The 23,221-nt window shown below is 36.2% G+C and overlaps 1 protein-coding gene across 1 annotated transcript in view; it reads right to left on the reverse strand.

The window, feature by feature from the left end:
• The window catches only part of galnt14 (UDP-N-acetyl-alpha-D-galactosamine:polypeptide N-acetylgalactosaminyltransferase 14 (GalNAc-T14)), a 132,505-nt gene that overhangs the window by 18,994 nt on the left and 90,290 nt on the right, over positions 1–23,221 (reverse strand). The window contains exons 6-10 of the mRNA XM_066705455.1: positions 20,812–20,933; positions 15,203–15,290; positions 11,852–11,936; positions 5,923–6,026; positions 4,360–4,486 (exon numbers count right to left, since the gene is read on the reverse strand). Of these exons, the coding sequence (XP_066561552.1) occupies positions 4,360–4,486; positions 5,923–6,026; positions 11,852–11,936; positions 15,203–15,290; positions 20,812–20,933 (526 nt within the window). The remainder of the gene's footprint in view (positions 1–4,359; positions 4,487–5,922; positions 6,027–11,851; positions 11,937–15,202; positions 15,291–20,811; positions 20,934–23,221) is intronic.

Raw genomic sequence — 23,221 nt, forward strand, 5'->3', positions numbered from 1 at the left:
AGGCTACACTATGGCATTTCATAATAGATACAAAATTACATAATTATTTGTCTAAAAGAAGAATAAAGTAAAAAATACTACTCGTCTGTTACTATTAATGGCTCCTGAATTAAATAAATTAATCTGAGGTTGAAAAATAAGAATAATCATATATTTTTCTCTTGGTCTAAAAATCAGTGCTTCGTGACAGTTATGTGTTTTAACAAGTCTTATTTCCTGAGGTCAGAAATTAAGGCTTTACTGAACATACATGCGTGTGGACATATGTGCAGTCAAGCATTATTCAGAATCTTAACATAATCTTAAACAGATTATAATGAATAAGATGGATAAGATGAGAACAAAATCATAAAGAAGGAAATGCTCCTGAAACATAAAAATGTGGAATCCTCTTTTTCTATTGATTAATTCAAGTCCCATTTACACTAAGTATAATTTAAACCTGTGGAAAGCAGTGAGAAGCAGGATTTGATAACACTTGTTGTTTGTTGGTTTGTTTACTTGATTCACTACACTAAAATGGAAACAGTGATAGTGACTTCAAATGTCTCCCCACAGAAGATTCTTCAAATCAAAACCACGACAATATTTTGCACTGTCTGGATTAAATACATTTATAAGTGTGCATGCTCCACTAATCTGTACACAAAGGATGAGGTTATATGTTTTTGAGAGTCCTGCCAAGATATATTAAAATGTATAAGCATATAAAAAGGAAAAGGAAAATCAAAATAAACTACATTTTTCACTTTGTATCAGCATAAATCTTTCAAATGCAGACTGAAATGTACTTGCAGTCCTATGTCCCTAGAGGAAAATCCAGTTCCTGTTTAATGTATTTAAGAGTGAGGTCTTCAAATGGTTTTTCAGCTTCTGTATAGCTCAGGAAAGCTAATTAGGGTAATTTTCGTCGTATACCCTTGATACTCTTAGAGGCAGGAACACAAAGTTTTTCCCTGCCTCAATGCTAATTTGAATTCCTTTGAAGTACATGGCAGAGATCTTCTGTACCTTTCAGAATAATTTTAGCACTAATTCACATTACTGTACAGAGCTACACTAACAGAACTGCAGCCCTGCAACACAATTCGAGATTAGGGGTTCACAGAGTAGCTAACAGGATCACAAATAATCAGTAATCAAACAAATTGGATACTATAATTATTCACAGGAATTCTAAGCAAAATGATTATAGCTGGCATCACTGGAGTGAGTTCATTGAAATGCACTTGCTTTGTTCCTCTTTGGACAAACAAATGGAAAAAGCCTGGAACACCACATTTACCATAATCATTTACAGATCTCAAGTAATAGTACATAAAAGTTGTATTTCCATGTCTACACATAGTACACCACAAATTTAATGTGAAAAAATATTCTCGAAGTTTGCTGAAAATAAATAAATTATGAAAACGGTTGGTTGGATAAGTGTCCAAGTTTACATGGGTATAAAAAAACATCAATGCTGTTGAATATCTTTTGGAGTACAGTCAAGATGAGTATTAAGAAGTGGAAGGTGTATGGCACCACTGAGACCCTGCCTAGATCAGGCCGTCCCTCCAAACTGGATGAAGTGCAAGAAGTGAACAGAGAAGCTACCAAGAAGCCAATGGCAACTTTACATGAGCAACAAGCTTTTATAGCCAAGACTGGTCAAAGGGTCAAAGGGTCAAGCCCACCTTGAATCCCATTTGAAGTATGCAAAAGACACACAGGAAATGTGTTACCCATGTGGCAAAATGTTGTGTGGTCTGATTAAACACAAATGGAAATATCTGGCCTAAAGTGTTCTGTTTGGTGAAAACCCAACACAGTACATCACCCAAAGAACACCATCCCTATAGTGAAGCATGGTGGTGGCAGCGTCATGTTATGGGGATGTTTCTCATTGGCAGGGACTGGGGCACTTTACAGAAAGGAAAATGAATGAAGCAAAGTACATAAAAGTCCTTGAGGAAAGGCTGCTGCCCTCAGCTGAAACCAGGATGGAAGTTCACCAGCTGAAGTACACAGCCAAAACTACACTGGAGTGGCTAAGGAACAAAAAGGTAAATGTCCTTGAGTCAGAATCCCGACCTAAATCCCCAACCTAAATCCAATCAACAATTGTGGCATGACTTGAAGATTGCTTTCCATCAATGCTCCCCAAGTAACTTAACAGAGCTTAAACAGTTTTGTAAAGAATGGTCAAATATTGCCAAATCTAGGTGAGCTGTAATTGGTGCCAAAGGTGCTTCTACCAAGTATTAACTTAAGGGGAGATTATCCAATTATGACATTTCAGGTTTGTATTTTTAATATGCAATTTTATATGTAAAAAATAAATAAAAAAAAACCTTATCAGTGTGGAGTATGGTGTGCAGATATGTTAAAAAAATCCTAATTTAAATGCATGAAACTTTGACTAACACAATAAAAAAGTGGGGTTATAGACTTGCTATAGGCACTGTACTGAAAGTCTACACTAGGGCTGTCAAATTATATATTTTTTTAAACTGATATTTCTGAAAATAAATGCATTGGAAAAGTTGTTTAGAATTTCTAGCTTTTTAAAATAATTAAACAGAATATATTCTAAAATGTTTATAGATGCATATAGTTGAGGAAAATTGAAACAAACATAAAACAAGTTGTCTTAAATGCTTATCATTGACCTTGACCTTCTCCCGGCCTTGTGGCTACCAGCCTCGACCTTGGCCTTGGCCTTTTGAGTCCCAGCCTTGAATCCAAGACTGGTCAGTACACTCTTCGCAAATTGCTTTATCGGTGCTGCTGTTTTTTTTTTTTTTTTATACAATTATGGGTTTCAATAGAAAACTATTTACATGAAAGGATGAGAAAGTGGGCTTGTTAATTTATTTAAATTTTGTGGAGGATGGAAACACCACATATATTGATTTGCTTTGTGTTTGTCATTTTGAGATACTAGTTCATTTTTATTTCTGTCTCTAGTTTGGACCATAAAGGATTTTGCCTCCCTCCCTTGCCAAGATCCCTGCCTTGAATGTGCACACATTTTACAAATACACATTACATTCATATGACTAGATACTGCAATCCTTCCCCACCCAGTACTGTTCCTGATTTTCTTTTTATAAATCATGATATAATTAGGAAATTGGAAATGAGGATGGTGGATTCTGCACCTTTATTCATTTTCTGCAGTACAATTCTGGAAACTAATTGAAATTTTTCAGTAAAAAATAAAGAAAGATAATATTCTCAATGTCTTTTAGGAGGTCACTGCTTTAATTAAAATGCAGTCAAAATGTTCATTATAGAACTATAGAGATAGAATGCTGAATTATCTTTGATAAAAATGTGATCAAACACCAGCTGCTAATCCAAATCCTACTCAGCCCATGCTCTGGAAATACAATTATATTGTAATATGAATAAATGTAGATATTTGGTCCTTCGTCTGCAGCGCAATAAGGCTAATTATCATCTTGAAGAATTCTATATCTTTCGTAAGCTCAGTTGTTTCCAATGGTGCATCAGTTCAAGGCATCCGCAAGATCGTAGTTTCAAGATTTAAGAAACAGGACAGACAACACCCACAATCCTTAGGGATCAGGTTTGAACCCAGTCGCTTGGTGTTGTATGGCTTTAGCACAAATCAACAAAGCTAGCCTCTTAAGCATATTATGTCATATCTTTCAAGCCGAGAATACTGCCCAAAGGGGGAGGGGCCTAGGTCATTCCACTTCTTGGGTTCCCAGTTCTTGAAAGGGGCACGCAGGCTTCAACCTTTGATCTCGGCTCCTTGGATCTTGGATGTACAGGTGCTGAGTCTCTTGTCTTCCAACAAAAAGAGTCTTTTCTATTGTATGTGAGGGTCTTTATACAATCACGGAGCTTGAGTGACACGTACAGTGACCAATAGGCAGCTTTGATATAGGCCCCTCCCACTCTGGGCAGTATTCTCTTTTTCAGATAACCAGGGTTGCAGGGATGTATTTGAAAAGTGAATGTAAGTAAGTAGTAAGTCTGCAGAGATGTAGGTCAATATACACCAATAATATGGCTGCATGTGTCTTGAGTGTTCAGAATAATGAATACATAAATGCAACAGAACTAAATATAATCTTATCATTCTGGTTATTCTTCAAGCTTCAAGGGTTATGCAAGTAGGCTTTTTTTGTTTTCTTACTGCATAAACATGCTGATTATACAGTCCACCTTTCAATTGCATACAAGACACATTTTGTGCTTATCTTAATATATTTTCCCCCCTCAATTTGCCCTAATCAGCAAGGAGGTAAAGGACAGCATTATGATTTTTTTTCAATGAGAAATGATGGGTGCCAGATATAACACTTCAGTATTAAAGTTTTCTTTTTCAAATACCATCCTTACTTTATATAGGTGTTTGCATTGCCTTCAGGGAAGATGTAGGGGTGTTTCTTACGGAAGACATGGCCAACACGGCTGCAGGGTATGATTTCCAGACTGCCGCCACACATCCAAACACGGAAAGAAATCTCTATAGGAAATACACGGAGGAGACTTATATGATTTGTCATAATGGAAACTGCTGGTATACAACTAAACAAAAACAAGATGCAATACATACATGGCAGATAAACATTAACAATCCATTGGCTCTGCTTATTGTATTGTTTATGGCATACTTTAATACAACACTTTAATACAATACAATACCGCACTTCACAGTTTTTATTATGCTTCTCACGTTCTTGATCGTTTTCCTCCTTGCTCCCTTTCCCGTAAGTAGCCCTTGACTGTGACCCTACATCTTGACAGCACTTAGCTTTCACCGTCCTGGATGTAGGACCTCACTTACTGTACTTGTGTAAATTGTAAATTGTAATTTGTAAAATGTATTATTTTGAATTGCTATGTTTTAGCTAAATTGAATTTGTAATGATTGATGCCTTGTACTTAACTGTATTTTTGCACTTTGTTTGCACTTATGTTGTAAGTCGCCCTGGATAAGGGCATCTGCCAAGAAATAATAATAATAATAATAATAATAATAATAATAATAATAATAATAATAATAATACTTTTAATTTAGATGTACTTATTTGAAAAGTGCTTCTGGGACACACACACACACACACACACACACACACATACATTACGCCAGGTTATAAAACATAATTTTATGGTTGATTTTCCATTCTTCTTATATATTATCAGATGCCCCTTAATTGAAAATAATAAAATCAGCATGTGTTCGAGCATAAAAACCATTTAGGTTGCCTTAAATAATCTGCCGAATTATTCAATAATTGTAATTAATACAAATACATAGTGTAAGCATTTAATAGTGTCACTGTCATTATACAAATATAACAATAAAAAATGCATATAAAGATTATATTAATCTTGAATCTGAATTAATCTATTATTTCCCATCAATGAATCTTCTGTAATATGTATTAATTCATCAGCTATTTCCTTAATAATAAATAAATACATACACATATAAATAAATAAATATATACTCTCTCATTGATCTAAATCAGTAAAATACAAATGACTGTCATTATGAAGTCACTTAAAAAAAAAAAAAAAAAAAAAAAATATATATATATATATATATATATTAATATAGCATTAATCTAAAATTCCTCTGTATGGAAGGTGACGTAAAGGAGCTTACTATTTGGGATCTGAATACATTAACAATATTATCATTAGTTTTAAAGTAAAATAATAAAATAATCAGGATTTCAGTATAGTTTCTATAAATTAAGGAATTATTCAACATTAAAATCTTAAAAACTAGTTAAAAATAATTCACTGAATTAATATAGAACATTGCCCTAAAAAGTAATCAATTATGTCAATTAATTATGTCTTCCTTAACTTTAAATACATGTTAGGCACCTGTCACTGACAGCACTGTTTTTTTTTTTTTTTTAAGATGATGTCTTAAATCCAGTGTCTTACCAAAGTTTTCCCCACCCCAGATGTCCATGGCTGTATCATATTTCCCCAGGTGATTAAACCAGGACTTGTCAATCACAAACAGCCCTCCAGCAATAATTGGAGTCCTAGGTAGAAACAATAATAAGAAGAAAAGGTTTAGGAGAACACATTGGTTTGGATATGTTAGTTTACATACGCCAATATAATCAGAAAGGTTGTTGGCTAGTTTCGATAAAGTTCCTGCTCTCTCACTATACTTACTTCCTACCAGACTTATCAAAGCATGGATAATTCACTTATTGGGGCAGGTGGGGCTGAAAAGCAACTATAGAAAGAAATATGTATTTCACAGTGTGATACCTTGTTGAGCACTGATTCGTTTTAAAAACCTTTTTAAAGAAAGTACTACATATGAACAAAAATAAAGAGAAACCTGGGGCAGTTTTTGAACTTATATTAATCTAAAATACAATGGATTGCATAAGTATTCATGGCAGACTTTTGGACATTTTGTAGTGTTACAATCTGAAACTAAATTTGAATTAATTTGGGATTTTATGTCCCTGATCTAGACAAAGTATTGCATAATGTTGATGTTTAAAAACAAACAAAATACAAATAAAAAATGTTTTGATTGCATAAGTATTCACCCTCTTTATTATGACATATTTAAATAATTTGTGGTGCAGCCAATTGCCTTCAGAAGTCACGTAAGTAGTTGAACAGAGTTCACCTGTGTGCAAGTGTCGCATGATCTCAGATTAAATGCACCTGTTTCTGGTAGACCCCAGAGTATGTCAGAGAGCATATCCAAACAACCAAACCATGTAGATCAAGGAGCTTTCAAATAAAAAAAGTTCTGGAAAAGCACCAGTCATAAAAAACATATCCCACACTTTAAATATCCCCCGGACTGTGCATGGCTGTCCACCAAAACTGAGTAACTGAGCCAATGGTCAATGGTCATAGAAGCCAATGGTAACTCTGAAGGAGGTTCAGAGTTCCACGGCCAGGATGGGAGAAACTGCCCATATGTCAAGTATTACTTGGGTGCTACACAAAGTTGGAGACAATACAAGACAATAACCTTAAAAAAAAGAAGGCTACACTGGAGTGGTTTAAAAACAAGAATGTAGGGGTCCTTGAGTGGCCCAGTCAAAGCCCAGACCTCAATCCAATTGAGAATCTATGGCAAGACTTGAAAGTTGCTATACACCAACGATGCCCATCACACTTGAGTGAGCTTGAGCAATTTTGCCAAGAAGAATGGGCAAGAATTACAGGAACCAGATGTGCAAAGCTGGTAGAGACTAACCCCAAAAGACTCGCAGCTGTAATTGCTGCCAAATGTGGTTCTACCAAGAATTGACTCAGGGGGCTGAATATGTATGCAACTAACACAATTTTTTTTGGGGGGGGAACTTTGGTTTCACAATTTGCATCTTCATTGTGGTGTATGTGGTGTTAATCAAAGGGAAAGAATCCCAATTAAATACATTTTCATTCCAGATTGTAACATCACAAAATGTGAAAAAGTCCTTGGGGGTGAATACCAATGTATCCCATGATCAGTAATTCAAAATGCAAAAGTCTGCCTTCAACCATGAAATCAGTGCAACAACACAACACTGTTGTCAAGAAATACACAAACCTGTGCTAATTCAGACTAACATGTATGTAAAATTATATTCAAAAATGCTTTCTCAATTACCTTTTTAGCTGAAGAGATCACAGCTATTTTTTTGCTGTTGTTGCATGTTTTTATTATAGACAGTTAATCACTTCCCTAGAAAAAATCTAATACTCATATACACTGTTTTCTGGTCACATTTAGAAGTTCAAATCCAACAATGCAGAGGGTTCAATGTTTGCCAGCGCCAAATTCTTTTTCCTGAAGCAATTTTCTTTTAGTCTGCAATTTATTTTTTGAAGAGAGGAATGAGTCTTGTCACATATAATCAAAATGACAGGCCATAAGCCAAACCCGTGACAAGTGATCATACCTCACAAGGTTTTTCCCTATTTTTAAAGTGTTGCATGCTGTCTACAGTGCTTGACCAACAGCGTGGAAAGCAAATGGCATTGTGTCAGAAAGAATGTAATCGATTCCTCAAGGAAAACAAACCCAGATTATATACAACTGCTTTAGTGGGTTTTAGAGGTTATACCTGAAGAAGCTGGGTATAGCATACACATTGATTTATTATGAACTAGAACCAGAATGGCTGAATTATTCATTTCAGGGACTGTTTATGACACCAAAAAAAGTCTGTATGTTATGTAAATGTTTATTTTATTGTGTGGTTAGTTATTTGAGTTCAAACTTGTTTTATAACTGATTCTACTTTGTTGATTTTCTTATTTATTTTTCACAAATACCCATTTAAAAAGACAATGCCATTCAAAGCATATATAATATAGAGTTATCAATTTGTAACCACCGTACATTATTTAATCTAATTGAACTCCTTATTAAAAGGGTTCCTAAAATTATGGTTTTATTTATATTTAAGTGTTGCTTAAAGAAGAAGTATGCATACAGTTTTTATGCTGAAACACCTAAACATTTGACATCCGCTATTATTTGATGAGTTTTAACTTTCGAAGTGTGAAGAGTTGCTTATATGATAGAATTGAACTGGAAAAGTGCCATACATCTTACTTATAGAGTATCACAACAGGTGAAGAGGTTTTTTAAACCCACCTTGTTTAGGTTGCCTGAGTGACAGAGCACAGAGGTCTACCATGCTAGCTCTTGGGTTGCAATTTATAACTTTCTAATATATAACTTTGTATTATAGATTCTTTGGATGGTCATTAAGGTATTGCCTTTTTCTCAAAAGCATTCAGCTAAGCAGAACTACTTTACATTGATTAAACATGGGATGAAAAAACTCTGGATTAATAATAAAATCATTGCACCATACACTGCATGTGTAGCAGGCAGGGACATTAGGACTCTGTGGAACCTGGGGCATAGTTCCACTTGTTGGCCATAATTGAAACTCCCCTATAAAAGTGAACATGAACTGCAGGTTGGGAATGGAGAATGCTGGATTGACCCACTTCTGCTTAATTGAACGCAATCTGTTGGGGTGAGCTGAGCTGTCCTTGCTTTGAAAAAGACTTTGCAGCTTCACCCCTAGGATCTGAGAACTGATTATTGTTTAAGTAATTATTGTTTATTCAATTACTACTAATTGACTTGCTGTTTATTGGTTTATCTATTTATTTATTTTTCCTGCTTTATTATTTCCAATTTGTTGTCTGTTAGTCTATTTAAGTTTATTGGTTTATCTATTTATTTATTTTTCCTGCTTTATTATTTCCAATTTGTTGTCTGTTAGTCTATTTAAGTTTATTGTTTATCTACCCTTTTTGGGCTCATTTGTCTATGCATGTGTTTGTTTCTCTGGAGGTATGTGATTTATTGCTTTCATATTGTTTTCTTTTTTGGTCATTGATTAGTGAGTACCGTTCTTCATCTTTTTATGAACATTTATTTATTTATTCTCATCCCCTCATCTTGTTTCTTTCCTTCTTGGGTCCTATTCAATGTATTGCAGCCTACTTTACTCCTAAGCCTTGTAGCCTTAAATGAACTGTTGCATTAACGGAAAAATAAAAGAGTAAACATATTTTACAGAGACAATGCTCAGCATAGCTTTGGTCGTGCTGGACTGAACAGATGAACGAAAAGCTTCATGGTTTATTGTGTCTTGGGAACTGTGTTTTTATGTTTTAGTTTGTTTTTCCCTACTTTCACTTCTATAAATCTTAATATAACTTTCCTTTCAGCCTCCCATGGTTTGACTGTCTTTGTATGTTAGAAACATAAGACATTCATCATTTGGTGTTATTCTCCTGAACATTACTTTAACTGGTTGAATAATTAAGACTCTATTAATCTCTTCTGGTTTAATAATCTTATTGTTTTACCTTACAAAACTTGACAAACTTGATTTGTTTTTCCTTTCATGATCGTTCTGTAATAAAACTGCCATATAATAGCAATATTAAACTGCTATTGTGATTTCTGATTGGCATTTAGTTGAAAAAGCTTCTTTAAGGGAACCCACATAATTTTGTTTTGACTAACAGGTCCCCTTCCTCTTTACAATGAAGGGGTGGCTTAATTTTGGGAGTTTATTTGGCTGTACTTCAATAAGGTTGCTTTCTTCTAAATCCCCTCTCAGACCTAGGCAAATGCCATATGTCTAAATATAATCATAGATTATAATCTGGGTAACCAACCAAGTAGGCTGATTTGAATGGCCTTTTACATAGGAAAAGAGAGGTTTGGTACATTGCTAAATTGCTTCTCCTGAATACTTGCTTGTTGTTATTTTCTGCTTACATTGTCATTTTCCTGTGCTGACTAAATGTTTCAGCACAAATAGCTTCTGACAAGACTTCCAGATTTATTGTGTAACAGGAAACATGGCAAGCAAATGAGTGTTAGCCAGTAAAACCAATTGTTAAAGAATTATAGACGTCAGTGCATGTTCCATTGATATAATTCCAAAAGTAATTCCATCAATTCAGCTCTGAGAAATCCCTTGAGGGGCAATGTGCTATGGAATTGTTAATTCCCATTGGCAAATAACAATGTAAATAGTAAACAACACGATTATGAAACAGGGCATGCATTATAAGATGTGAAATATGTAAGATACGACATAACAGGAAATGGCAGACACTAGGTAGGAATTGTCACTGTAGTAAATCGTTTTCTTATAAAACAAACGCAGTAAATTATAGAGGGATACAGACTTTGAGAATGTGAATTTTAAGATTTGTTGTATAATTACATACCTACTTTACTCCTAAAAATGCATAATCTGTTACCTTCCAAAAGACAATTAAAGATGCCATATGAAGAATAAGTCACATTGAATTTGAGCTAAAAACAAAAAAGTACCAAAAAATTAAACTAAACAAAAAACATAGGAATAGCATGAGGGTGTACTGAACACATTAACAAGTTAATGATAACTTCAAAGTGTAAGCTTATCTTCCAGTATAGTTTTACTCTAGAAACTCAGTTTGGTTGTGTATTCACTGACAGAGATGCTTGCTCAATATGTCTCTCGGTGTCGATTTTCAATATCCAGTTTTTGATTGTTAGTATTGCTGTCACTTTGTCTTTTATCACTAATAAAGAGAAGTTTAAAGAACTCGAAAAAGGTAGTATAAAGGGTTATGATGTGGGAAGGGGGTTATTTGTTTGCTAACAACAAAGAACACACACAAAAACCAGCAAACAAACAAACAAACAAACAAACAAACAAACAAACAAACAGACTTTTGGTTTATTGGAATTGAAATGGTAGCAAGCAATATATAAGGGCCAAACTATTATTTTCATAGCTAGGTCAAACAGTTTCTAGAATGATTGATTTACACTATGTCAAATGGTGGTCGGGGACATGGCAATGATTAATATGATTCATAAGATGTTTGGGTGAACAGTATGAATCAAAAAAGTATATATATCCAAGGCCCAACCTTTTGTCTTCTTATATAGTGGTGAATTTGGGTTATTAAAATATGAAGACAAACATTAAAAAAATGGAATTTCACAGCTATTATCATTATTACAAGCGTAATACTTTAATGCTAGGGAACCAATTGGCATAATTATTATCCAAAATTGCTGTGAGGAAGACAGATCCCATTCTCTTGTAGTGTTTTGTAGTCTTGCTGTAAATGATGAAGCGCCACATCCTAAAACCCTGCAGCAGCACTCCTTTGGGATTTAGACAGCCACCATGGTTTTTGGGGAGGGTAACTCTTTTAAGTGTTAAAAGTTGCTAATATTATTGAATTGAACAGATAAATCACAGCTACTTTACTGATACATTCCTACCAACACACGAGGATATAAACCAATCATTTTAGAAATTGTAATAGCTGTCCTTTAATATCCATCCTCCCCTACTTCACTTACTTAATGGGCTCAGTAGGATCAGATCTTCTGGCTTTCTGTTCAGATGACAACTGCTCCCACTTGAAATGCAGACTCCAGTCAAATCCTGGGGCAGAAAGTGGATAAACACAAAAGTAGTTTTACAACTGTTTGTTTCACTGTGATAGTGGCAGACTACAGGAAACTATATTATTCAGTGTTATTGAAATAGTGTACTTTTACAGTACCTTACTGGCAGTAAAGCTTCCGGTAAGTTATTACATAATAACAGTAATACAGGAGTTTGTGTAAAGTGCCATTTTGTACATTTTACAGTAAAAACGTGTTTGCTGTAATTATTCCAGTACACTACTACTAAGTCTGCTAAGTGTTACTGAATCCTTAGTGTTTCAGTGCTGGTGATCATTTCAGTGGAAAACAACAGGAGTTCCTTGATTCTAAATATTCACATTGCAGTTTGCTTGACTCTCCAGAACTGTACAAACCAAATATTCAGCAGTAACTTCTTAAAAAGAAAGATTCTTGTTTTACGTTGGAAACACTGTGAAAGAACATAATTTATATTGTATATATTTTTTTATATTTAAAAAAATAATAATCAGGCTGATTGACAATTGCTCTAGCCTTACAGAGTATGTATGTATGTATGTACAAATTATACTATTGAGACCCTGCACACTGCTGTTGGGCTATGAATTAGGGATCAATAAGAAAATGAAAGGGCTCTGAAAAGATGCAGCAGTTTCACCAAAATCTCTATGATGTTGTTAAAGCAACCAATGAGTTCAACAGTAATGTGGTTTTCACTGGCCCCACACCCTTTTTTGTAACATAAGCACAGCAGTATTGGGGGGAAAATATATTCAAATTATGTACTTTTGTAAGCACATGTGAATAATGCTTGTTAAAGGACAATTAACAAGTTTCAGCTGTCCAACAGTGACATTGCTAAGGTATACTGTTGTAGAAGACATGTTTACCAGTGGAACACTGATTGTTGCATATACAGTACTGTGCAAAAGTTTTAGGCAGGTGTAAAAAAATGTTGTAAAGTAAGAATGCTTTCAAAAATAGACATGTTAATAGATTATATTTATCAGTTAATTAAATGCAAAATGAGTGAACAGAAGAAAAATCTACATCAAATCCATATTTGGTGTGACCACCCTTTGCCTTCGAAACAGCATCAATTCTTCTAGGTACACTTGCACAAAGTCAGGGATTTTGTAGGCATATAGTCAGGTGTATGATTTAACAATTATACCAAACAGGTGCTAATGATCATCAATTCAATATGTAGGTTGAAACACAATCATTAACTGAAACAGAAACAGCTGTGTAGGAGCAATAAAACTGGGTGAGGAACAGCCAAACTAAGCTAACAAAGTGAGGTTGCTGAAGACAGTTTACTGTCAAAAGTCATACACCATGGCAAGACTTAGCACAACAACAAGACACAAGGTAGTTATACTGCATCAGCAAGGTCTCTCCCAGGCAGTAATTTTAAGGCAGACAGGGGTTTCCAGATGTGCTGTCAAAGCTCTGTTGAAGAAGCACAAAGAAATGGGCAACATTGAGGACCGTAGACGCAGTGGTCGGCCAAGGAAACTTACTGCAGCAGATGAAAGACATGTCATGCTTACATCCCTTCGCAATTGGAAGATGTCCAGCAGTACCATCAGCTCAAAATTGGCAGAAAACAGTGGGACCCTGGTACATCCATCTACTGTCCGGAGAAGTCTGGTCAGAAGTGGCCTTCATGGAAGACTTGTGGCCAAAAAGCCAAACCTCCGACGTGGAAACAAGGCCAAGCGACTCAACTATGCACAAAAACACAGGAACTGGGGTTCAGAAAAATGGCAGCAGGTGCTCTGGACTGATGAGTCAAAATTTGAAATATTTGGCTGTAGCAGAAGGCAGTTTGTTCACCGAAGGGCTGGAGAGTGGTACGTGAATGAGTGTCTGCAGGCAACAGTGAAACATGGTGGAGGTTCCTTGCAAGTTTGGGGCTGCATTTCTGCAAATGGAGTTGGGGATTTGGTCAGAATTAATGGTCTCCTCAATGCTGAGAAGCACAGGCAGATACTTATGCATCATGCAATACCATCAGGATCTGATTGGTGCCAGATTTATTCTGCAGCAAGACAATGAAAAGTCGAAAGTCATTAAGAACTATCTTCAGAGTAAAGAAGAACAAGGAGTCCTGGAAGTGATGGTATGACCCCCACAGAGCCCTGATCTCAACATTATTGTGTCTTCCTGGGATTACATGAAGAGAGAGAAGCAACTGAGGCTGCCTAAACCCACAGAAGAACTGTGGTTAGTTCTCCAAGATGTTTGGGCCAACCTACCTGCCGAGTTCCTTCAAAAGTGCAAGTGTACCTAGAAGAATTGATGCTGTTTTGAAGGCAAAGGGTGGTCACATCAAATATTAATTTAATGTAGATTTTTTTTTCTGTTCACTCACTTTACAGCATTTTCTCACACATGCCTAAAACTTTTGCACAGTATTTCATATTTTTGATATTTTGGGTTGGCTAAAATATTTAGTTTGTTAACTCTTTCTACATATATCCTATTTTTTTCATTTTTAAGTTATCTCAGGGGATACAGTAATTAATTATTTGTAATTCCAAGTGAATGTGCATTGGAACCAACAGGATCATAAATGGAAAAAATATGATAATCTGTTCAGAGACATGTCAACTTTCTTAATTAAAGATAAGAAAACTTTTGTAAGATGCAACTGTTGAATAAGAGCAAATTTTAATTACATGTTCTATATGTGCTACATGTTTGCATCTAGCAGCAGTGAATGTCTGTATGTTGTTCTTACTGGGGGCTTAGATTAATTTGAAATACAGGGCTTTTTGAGCTATTAACACCATATCCATCTGATTGGGGAGTTGCCTCTTAATTTCAGGATATTATCTCCTTGGAATGCTTTGAATCATCTTGTGTATGCTATGGCTTTTACATAATGTATAATTGTCATAGCCTAAACATCCTTAAGTGATCTTGTATAGCAACAAATCACACTGCATCTCAATTATTCCTGCCATTTACTTTTATTCATTAATCTTTAAGTACATTTTTAATGTAATCGGTGGCTGGCAGTTTGGAGAGTTTATTATGGAATAAATCGATGCCGGGATATTGTCATGGAATCTTTTTCAGGTTATGAAAGATGGGTCTTTCAATCATTAAATGTTCACTTGGTAATTGGTATTGATTATCCTTTCTAATGATTTTTATATTCCTCTCTTGGGAATGTTCATCTGCACTGCATACCCTCACTCCAGTTCTTGTATAAGAATATTACTAAGCAGGCTTTATTTAAAGCATGAGCCAAGAAAAAAGATACAGACTTACCTCCTCGGAGGTCAGAGGAAGCTGCCACATATGCAAAGCTATCCATATTGATGATGTCAATGACAGGACTCACTACACAAGTTGGGTCCTAGTACACAAGAGCAAAGGCAATCAGCAATGTAGCTTATATAGCATTAATCATACAGACATCACACTAAGCCAGCGTTTCCCAAACCTTTTTCTTTTTAACTATCAGGAAGTGAGAAGTAGTTATAACCCACTCAAGTGAGCTAGAAAGTACCAAAGCAATGACGTTGCTCTAGCAAACAACCAACTGCATAAAAACAAGACCTTAAAAAGCCTGAGTTATTGGAGTGACTGGTATCTGTGTAGAAATGGGAGCCAATCACAAAGCACAGTTGGTTTATTTTGGCTTGACAGCTATCACACAGACATTTTGATGTGTTTGAGTTCAGAGACGAGGTAGGCATGGCATCTCTCTTATGTGTAGTGTCTGCTTGGATTTGAACTGCTGTCTCTCATGCATATCTCCAAGCGCTCCACTCTGCACCATAGCCTCCACTTCCACTACACTGAAAGACCGACTTCCTTCACAGAGAGATTACATCACTGTAATGAGTTCATACACTATGAACTGTTCCATCTGCAGAGAAATTCCATGATGAAGACTTTTTTAATGAAAACGGTATGTCTTAGTGACATTTCATGTTAAAATGACTGCTCTGAACACTCAGTTAAAAGGTTCTTACATTCATATTCTTCAACTTGCACATACGACAAATTCAGTCATTAGGAAATGTGGAATAGCAGACAATGTTGGACATGGCCATGTTTCTGAATCTTAAAACCCTAGTTGAAAATAATGAGCTGCAGAATTTCAGAGAAGTACTGCAGAGCATAAAAAAAATCACCTTTCATCATTGAGAAACTCAATGGGTGAACTCACTGGGAAATGCTACACTAAGCCTTTTAATTGCTTAAGTAACCCACATATGATATCCGTTGGTGTTATGCTTATACATTTAGGTCAAGATTCAACAGAACAAAGAATAACAAATCAAAGAATAAAGTTCCAATTAATAGTTGTACTACAAGTGACTAAAGTACACTATGGTGTTAGAAACATCTCCCAGTAGGAGAGTGCTGACACATGTTTTATGTACAAATCAATAAATAACTACTTTATATTATTATTTTGTTTATTGACTATGATCTAGATTATAATATTAATTATCAATTATTATTCTTGTACATCATAAGGTACACAAGAACAGAAACCAAACTAAAAACAGCAAGCAATTCATCCTACAATTGTATATAGCAAGTTCAGCATTATACTGATGAGCATTGATGAAAACAAATCCCAATTTCCAAACAGACGAGGTATGCATGTGACAATTTTTGTCTGCCAATGAAGCTTCACAAAAATCATATTAATGAGGCATAGCTGTTGCCCTGAATTATTGCCAATCTTATTATACATTTCAAGGCATTAGTGTTCTTTGCAATCTAATTTATATTAAAGAATGGTTTATTTGAAAGGTAAAAATATGAGTGATATGTTCACAGAAAGTTATAGTAGCTCAATACTAATGTGTGTGGGGGTTTTGGCAAAAATGGAACGAACTGAAGTAAGAAACTCAAGTAGAGGCATAAAACCTATGCCCTGATTTAATTAATTAATTTGTTTGTTTGTTTATTTACAGTAGATATCTGTATATGCAAAATTTATTTAAAAACATTCTAAAATAAGCAATGATTATAAAAACAGAATGTCAACACATGATGTCAATTTTGACAGATAAGTCCTGACAACAGGCTCATCCCTGGTTTAATTTTCTGATATTCTTGGAGTGCCACCCTTTGGTCAAAGGTTAAGGGGCTGCTACTGCTTTCCATTCTACATAATGTTAGCAGTGTGCTTTGAACTGTGCTCCCTTTGAGATGCACTGAAATATCAAGAATTGAATGATGTCACCATGAAGGGCAACCAATACTTTTTCTAGTGTTAAACAGTTCGTTGTATACATAAGCCTGTTATAGTGACAATCCGTTTGATTCTCAAGAGAATACAAATCCTTTGCTTTTGGAACAGTATTTTGGCTCAGGTTTCTTGCTTGTTTGGGATGTGTGGCTTAGGTGGTCAGAAATGTGCCTGTGACAGTGGATCCAGCTGGGAAATTATTAGACTTTAATGAGAGTGAAACCCAAACTTTCTTGTTCACCTTCCTCTAAAGCATTTACTGAAGTCACCAAATGACAGATTTAATGTTATTAGGGTGGGGGGGCTGACATGAAGGTACCATCATCACCTATACCCCAGGGAGACATTAGAGCCGCAACCATTTTGTGAAATGACACCGTTATGTGCACTGCCTGAGGTCTTCATAGTGCAAATCAAAATACAGTTTTGGACCCTGAGTTATGCTGGGGATATATTGCTGTAAATGAGCTCCTGAAGTAATGTAACTTAAATAAGTCTATGGAAAATAGGGGGGCAGGAACCTGCGATCAAGATTTGAAAACCTTATTGCATCATTAAAGGATATTAAAACATAAAATAATGGAATAATGGAGCCTTATTAAAATCGTTACTGACAAATTACAACATGATATAATTGCTAACATTGTCCACATTGGCAGATTCCTTGTAATTTCACATTTGTCAGATTACAGTACTGAACAAATCTCTACAGCCAACCCCTGCTAGCAGTGAATAGCTTTATGTCAATACTTTTTCCTTCACTCCCGGCTACGTGTTCATACATAGACAAAGCTTTAGACCTAATTGCAGCTCCATCGACAACTGATCCTTTTGTACTGGTAATTTCATTGATCCAAAGATGAATGCGTTTCTCAACCTTATCTAAATGAGGAATTCACCAACAGCACTCTCGAACTCACAGGATTTGTTGTTTTCACATAGTTATTGCTAATTTTCTTTAATGGTACGGACAGACAATTAATTTAAAATGTACTGGTGAGCAATCGATTTAGCACTATTGCCTGTTAACTTTTCTAGTCCTATTTTCCAGGGTAATAATATGTACTGTTTACAAGCTGGGTATGGTGTAAGTTGAAACATTGATCATATTATATAATGTGCGTGGATCAATGTAACTTGAACCTGTGTATCTGGGGGTCCATCTGGATTATCCATGATCCATAATTAATGGATTATTAGTAGAGTGCTTTGTATTGCTAGGATATATGGAGGAAGGCCGGAGCAGGGCATTGTAGGGTTGAGAGGCAATATGAGAAGATGGGCTATATTCATACAACTTTAATATCATGTTCAGTTTTTCAAACCTTTTTAAAAGAAGGAAAAAAGAGAGCTTTGTTTTTTGTTCACTTCATTTTGTAAATTTACTTTAGCCCTGTGAAAGATGTTTGGGGTCACTTTTCCTTGTTATCGAAAGAAAAGCAAATTTTTTGTTCATTAAAATAACATCAAATTGATTAGAAATACAGTGTAGACATTGTTAATGTTTTAAATGACTATTGTAGCTGGAAACAGCTGATTTGTAATGGAATATCTACATAGGCGTATAGAGGCCCATTATCAGCAACCATCAGTCCTGTGTTCCAATGGCATGTTGTGTTTGCTAATCCAAGTTTATCATTTTAAAAGGCAAATTGATCATTAGAAAACCCTTTTGCAATTATGTTAGCACAGCTGAAAACTGTTGTGCTGATTGAAGAAGCAATAAAACCAGCCTTGTTTAGACTAGTTGAGTATCTGGAGCATCAGCAATTGTGAGTTTGATTACAGGTTCAAAATAGCCAGAAACAATGAACTTTCTTCTGAAATTATGCCTATTCCATGCGAGAATTTGCCAAGAAACTGAAGATCTCATACAACGCTTTGTACTACTCCCTTCACAGAACAGCGCAAACTGGCTCTAACCAGAATAGAAAGAGGAGTGGGAGGCACCGGTGCACAGCTGAGCATGAGGAAAAATACTTCAGAGTGTCTCAGGTCCTCAAATGGCAGCTTCATTAAATAGTACCCGCAAAACACCAGTCTCAACGTCAACAGTGAAGAGGCGACTCTGGGATGTAGGCCTTCTAGGCAGAGTTGCAAAAAAAAAGCCATATCCCAGACTGGCCAATAAAAAGAAAAGATTAAGATTGGCAAAAGAACACAGACACCGGACAGAGGAAGACTGTAAAAAACTGTTATGGACAGACAAATCTAAGTTTGAGGTGTTCGGATCACAAAGAAAAACATTCAAACAAATTAAAAGATGCTGGAGGAGTGCTTGACACCATCTGTCAAGCATGGTGGAGGCAATGTGATGGTCTGGGGGTGCTTTGGTGGTGGTAAAGTGAGAGATATGTACAGGGTAAAAGGGATCTCGAAGAAGGAAGGCTATCACTCCATTTTGCAACGCCATGCCATACCCTGTGGACGGCGCTTGATTAGAGCCAATTTCCTCCAGGACAATGACCCAAAGCACAGCTCCAAACAATGCAAGAACTATTTAGGGAAGAAGCAGTCAGCTGGTATTCTGTCTGTAATGGAGTGGCCAGCACAGTCATCAACCCTATTGGGGATCTCAACCCTATTGAGCTGTTGTGAAAGCAGCTTGATCGTATGGTATGTAAGAAGTGCCCATCAAGCCAATCCAACTTGTGGGTGCTTCAGGAAGCATGGGGTGAAATCTCTTCAGATTACCTCAACACATTGCTAGAATGCCAAAGGTCTGCAAGGCTTTAATTGCTGCAAATGGAGGATTCTTAGACGAAAGCAAAGTTTGAAGGACACAATTATTATTTCAATTAAAAATCATTATTTCTAACCTTGTCAATGACTATATTTCCTATTCATTTTGCTATATTTCCTATTCAAACTCATTTCATGTATGTTTTCATGGAAAACAAGGACATTTCTAAGTGACCCCAAACTTTTGAACGGTAGTGTATGACACTTCAATTCACTGTTTTTTTTTTCCTTAATGGGAAAAACAGGTGTAAACCTAGCATAATGGTTCATGTTTCTTAATATGGCCCATAAACTTATTTTCACCAATGGGCCTGGTACCATTTTTATTTCCTACTTCTTTAACCCAAACTATGCAGAAGCCACATTGTGGCATAACCCTCTGTGTGATCAGTAGAGTGTATAAGCCTCCCGTGTCGAGAATCCTGGTCTTTTGGCATAGTGGGTTCATCACTCTCCTGTGTGGAGCTGTGTGGTGTGGGCCTGTGGTATGCAGTTCGAATCCCAAACGGGAGGCTCCAACCCAAACACATGATACATATAGTAGTTAGGCAGCATCTTATTCTATACAAACTCATTTTTATGTATTTAATTTCCAATAAAACAACACAAATCCAATCAGAACTAAGGCTTAAAAACAATTATGCAAATATAAGAAAGAAAGTGCATTTAGGAACTGAGGATGTTTTACAGGGAAATAATAATTAGAGATATGTAGTTTATAGAACAAGTGGTTGATAAACAACAAAGCTAAGAAGTTATGAGAAAGCCAAAGAGAACTGTGTCATGTTAGCTATGAACAAGGTGAGAGTGGGGCCTTTTCAAACATTAACAGAGTCAGAATACAAATATTGGATGTGTGAAATGAATATGAGGTGTGAAATATACTATAAAGCTAGTGACACCAATTTTACTGTCATCTTACCTCCTTTATCCTCTGGAGGAGGGGAGGGAGCCAATCTTTGTTCACCTCACAATGACTGTCCAGAAATGTCAGTACCCCGGCTCGGGCAGCATCTGCCCCTCGTACCCTGGAGCGGATTAGGCCTGCGGTGGGAAAGACGCCAGCATTCACATTATGACAGCTTCTTCTCACATTACTTGTTCTTTGCCAGATTCAGTATGCAGAAAAGAAAAGCATCAGCCCCACAATTACGTAACTATCTACTGGGTAGCAGGTCTCACGTGAACAAAAAATATGTTAATACAGTGAAAACAAAAAAGAAAAGAATGCAACTGTTACATTACATATCAATTTCAGTTAAATGCCTATTTTCCCTTGTTTAAGAAAATACAATCTAAAACAAAACCAAAAAGTCAAGAAAACAACAGCAATAACAAAGAGCTTAAGTATAGTAAAAGGATCATCAAATGTGAAAGCCAATTTGCTTCCTTATTATTTGCCTAACTGGTATGTGTGGGGACGATTCGGCTGTGGTCATTTGTTCTTGTCCATAATAATTTGTCATTCATCAATTTTCACTTATTCAGAGCATCTATAACACATTGAGGGATGGATATAACTGTACAGATAAAAGAACAGCACTAGCTTATATCAGATTATTCTAGACGAATGTGTGCTAAGTGGTGAGATTGATGATCTTTCTCTATTGCAGAGAATGTCATTTGAACGTTACGTCCCTTCAGAAGTTTCACACAGCAGTGAAACTTCAGACAATTAAAAATCCTATTTCATCCTCAATAACGCTTTATTTTCTGGATGGTTGAGTTTAACCTCCTTTCAATAGTTGCTAGGTGAAACTTCAATTTGTGGAAGCTACGTGTAACGTATGTAATCTGCCTGGTGAAGTGATGGGCCAGACATGATAGAACTACAGCAGTATTGACCTGAGATCAATGGCAACCCTGAAAAGGCCGTGTTTCTTTTACAGAAGATGGACACCTGTTTATAATGTTCACTTCTTTCAAGAATCTGTGAAGAGATTGGCACTCACCATATTTGAAGAATTAAGATCAGGATAACCACAACCACCTTGAAACATAAACATATCTTTATAAACACTGCCTTACCAAATGTAATGGAATAAATCTGGTAGTGAATTGTATTGTGGTCATACAGTTAGATCCATAAATATTTGGACAGTGACACAATATATGCTTTAAGCATAGACTTTCATCTATAATTTGAGGTTAGTTACACCCAAATTGGGTGAATGGTATAGGAATTACACCAATTGTTATATGTGGCCACCCCAATTTTAGGGGCTCAAAAGTATTTGGACAAACTAACATAATCATGAATTAAATTGTGAGTTTCAATACTTGGTTGCAAATCCTTTGCAGTCAATGACTGCCTGAAGTCTGGAACCCATAGACATCACCAGATGCTGGGTTTCTTCCCTGGTGATGCTCTACCAGGCCTGTACTGCAGAGTGTACTCCACTCAATTGGATTCAGGTCAGGTGATTGACTTGGTCATTGCAGAACATTCCACTTCACCTTAAGAAATTCTTGGGTTGCTTTCACAATATGCTTTGGGTCATTGTTCATCTGCACTGTGAAGCGCCGTCCAATGAGTTTTGAAGCATTTGGCTGAATCTGAACAGATAATATAGCCCTAAACACTTCAGAACTGTTGCTTTTGTCAGCAGTCACATCATCAATATGTACAAGGGAACCAGTTCCCTTGGCAGCCATACATGCCCATGGCATAACATGCTTCACAGATGAGTTGGTATGCTTCGGATCATGAGCAGTTTCTTCCCTTCTCCATACTCTTCTCTTCCCATCATTCTGGTACAAGTTGATCTTCGTCTCATCTGTCCATTCTTTAGATGTTTCTTTGGCAAACTCTAATCTGGTCTTCCTGTTTTTGGGGCTTACCAATGGTTTACATCTTGTGGAAAACCCCCTGTATTTACTCTAGTGAATCTAGTGAAGTCTTCTCTTGATTGTTGACTTCGACACAGATATGCCTACCTCCTGGAGGGTGTTCTTGATCTGGCCAACTGTTGTGAAGGGGTTTTGGTGTTCCTGAGCTCATCAGTGCATTCTTTATTTTTAAGAATGTACCACACAGTTGATTTGGCCACACCTAATGTTATTGCTATCTCTCTGATTGGTTTGTTTTGATTTCTCAGCCTAATGATGGCTTGCTTCACTCGCAGTAGCAGCTCTTTGGACTTCATATTGAGGGTTAACAGCAACAGATTCCAAATGCACATGCCACACTTGAAATCAAATCTAGACCTTTTATCTGCTTACCTGTAAACTAATGAGGGAATAACACACACCTGGCCATGGAACAGCTGAGACAGCTGAGCAGCCAATTGTCCAATTACTTATGAGCCCCTAAAATTGGGGGGACCACATCT

This window comes from Amia ocellicauda, chromosome 1, assembly GCF_036373705.1.
Source record: "Amia ocellicauda isolate fAmiCal2 chromosome 1, fAmiCal2.hap1, whole genome shotgun sequence".
Taxonomy (NCBI): Eukaryota; Metazoa; Chordata; class Actinopteri; order Amiiformes; family Amiidae; genus Amia; species Amia ocellicauda.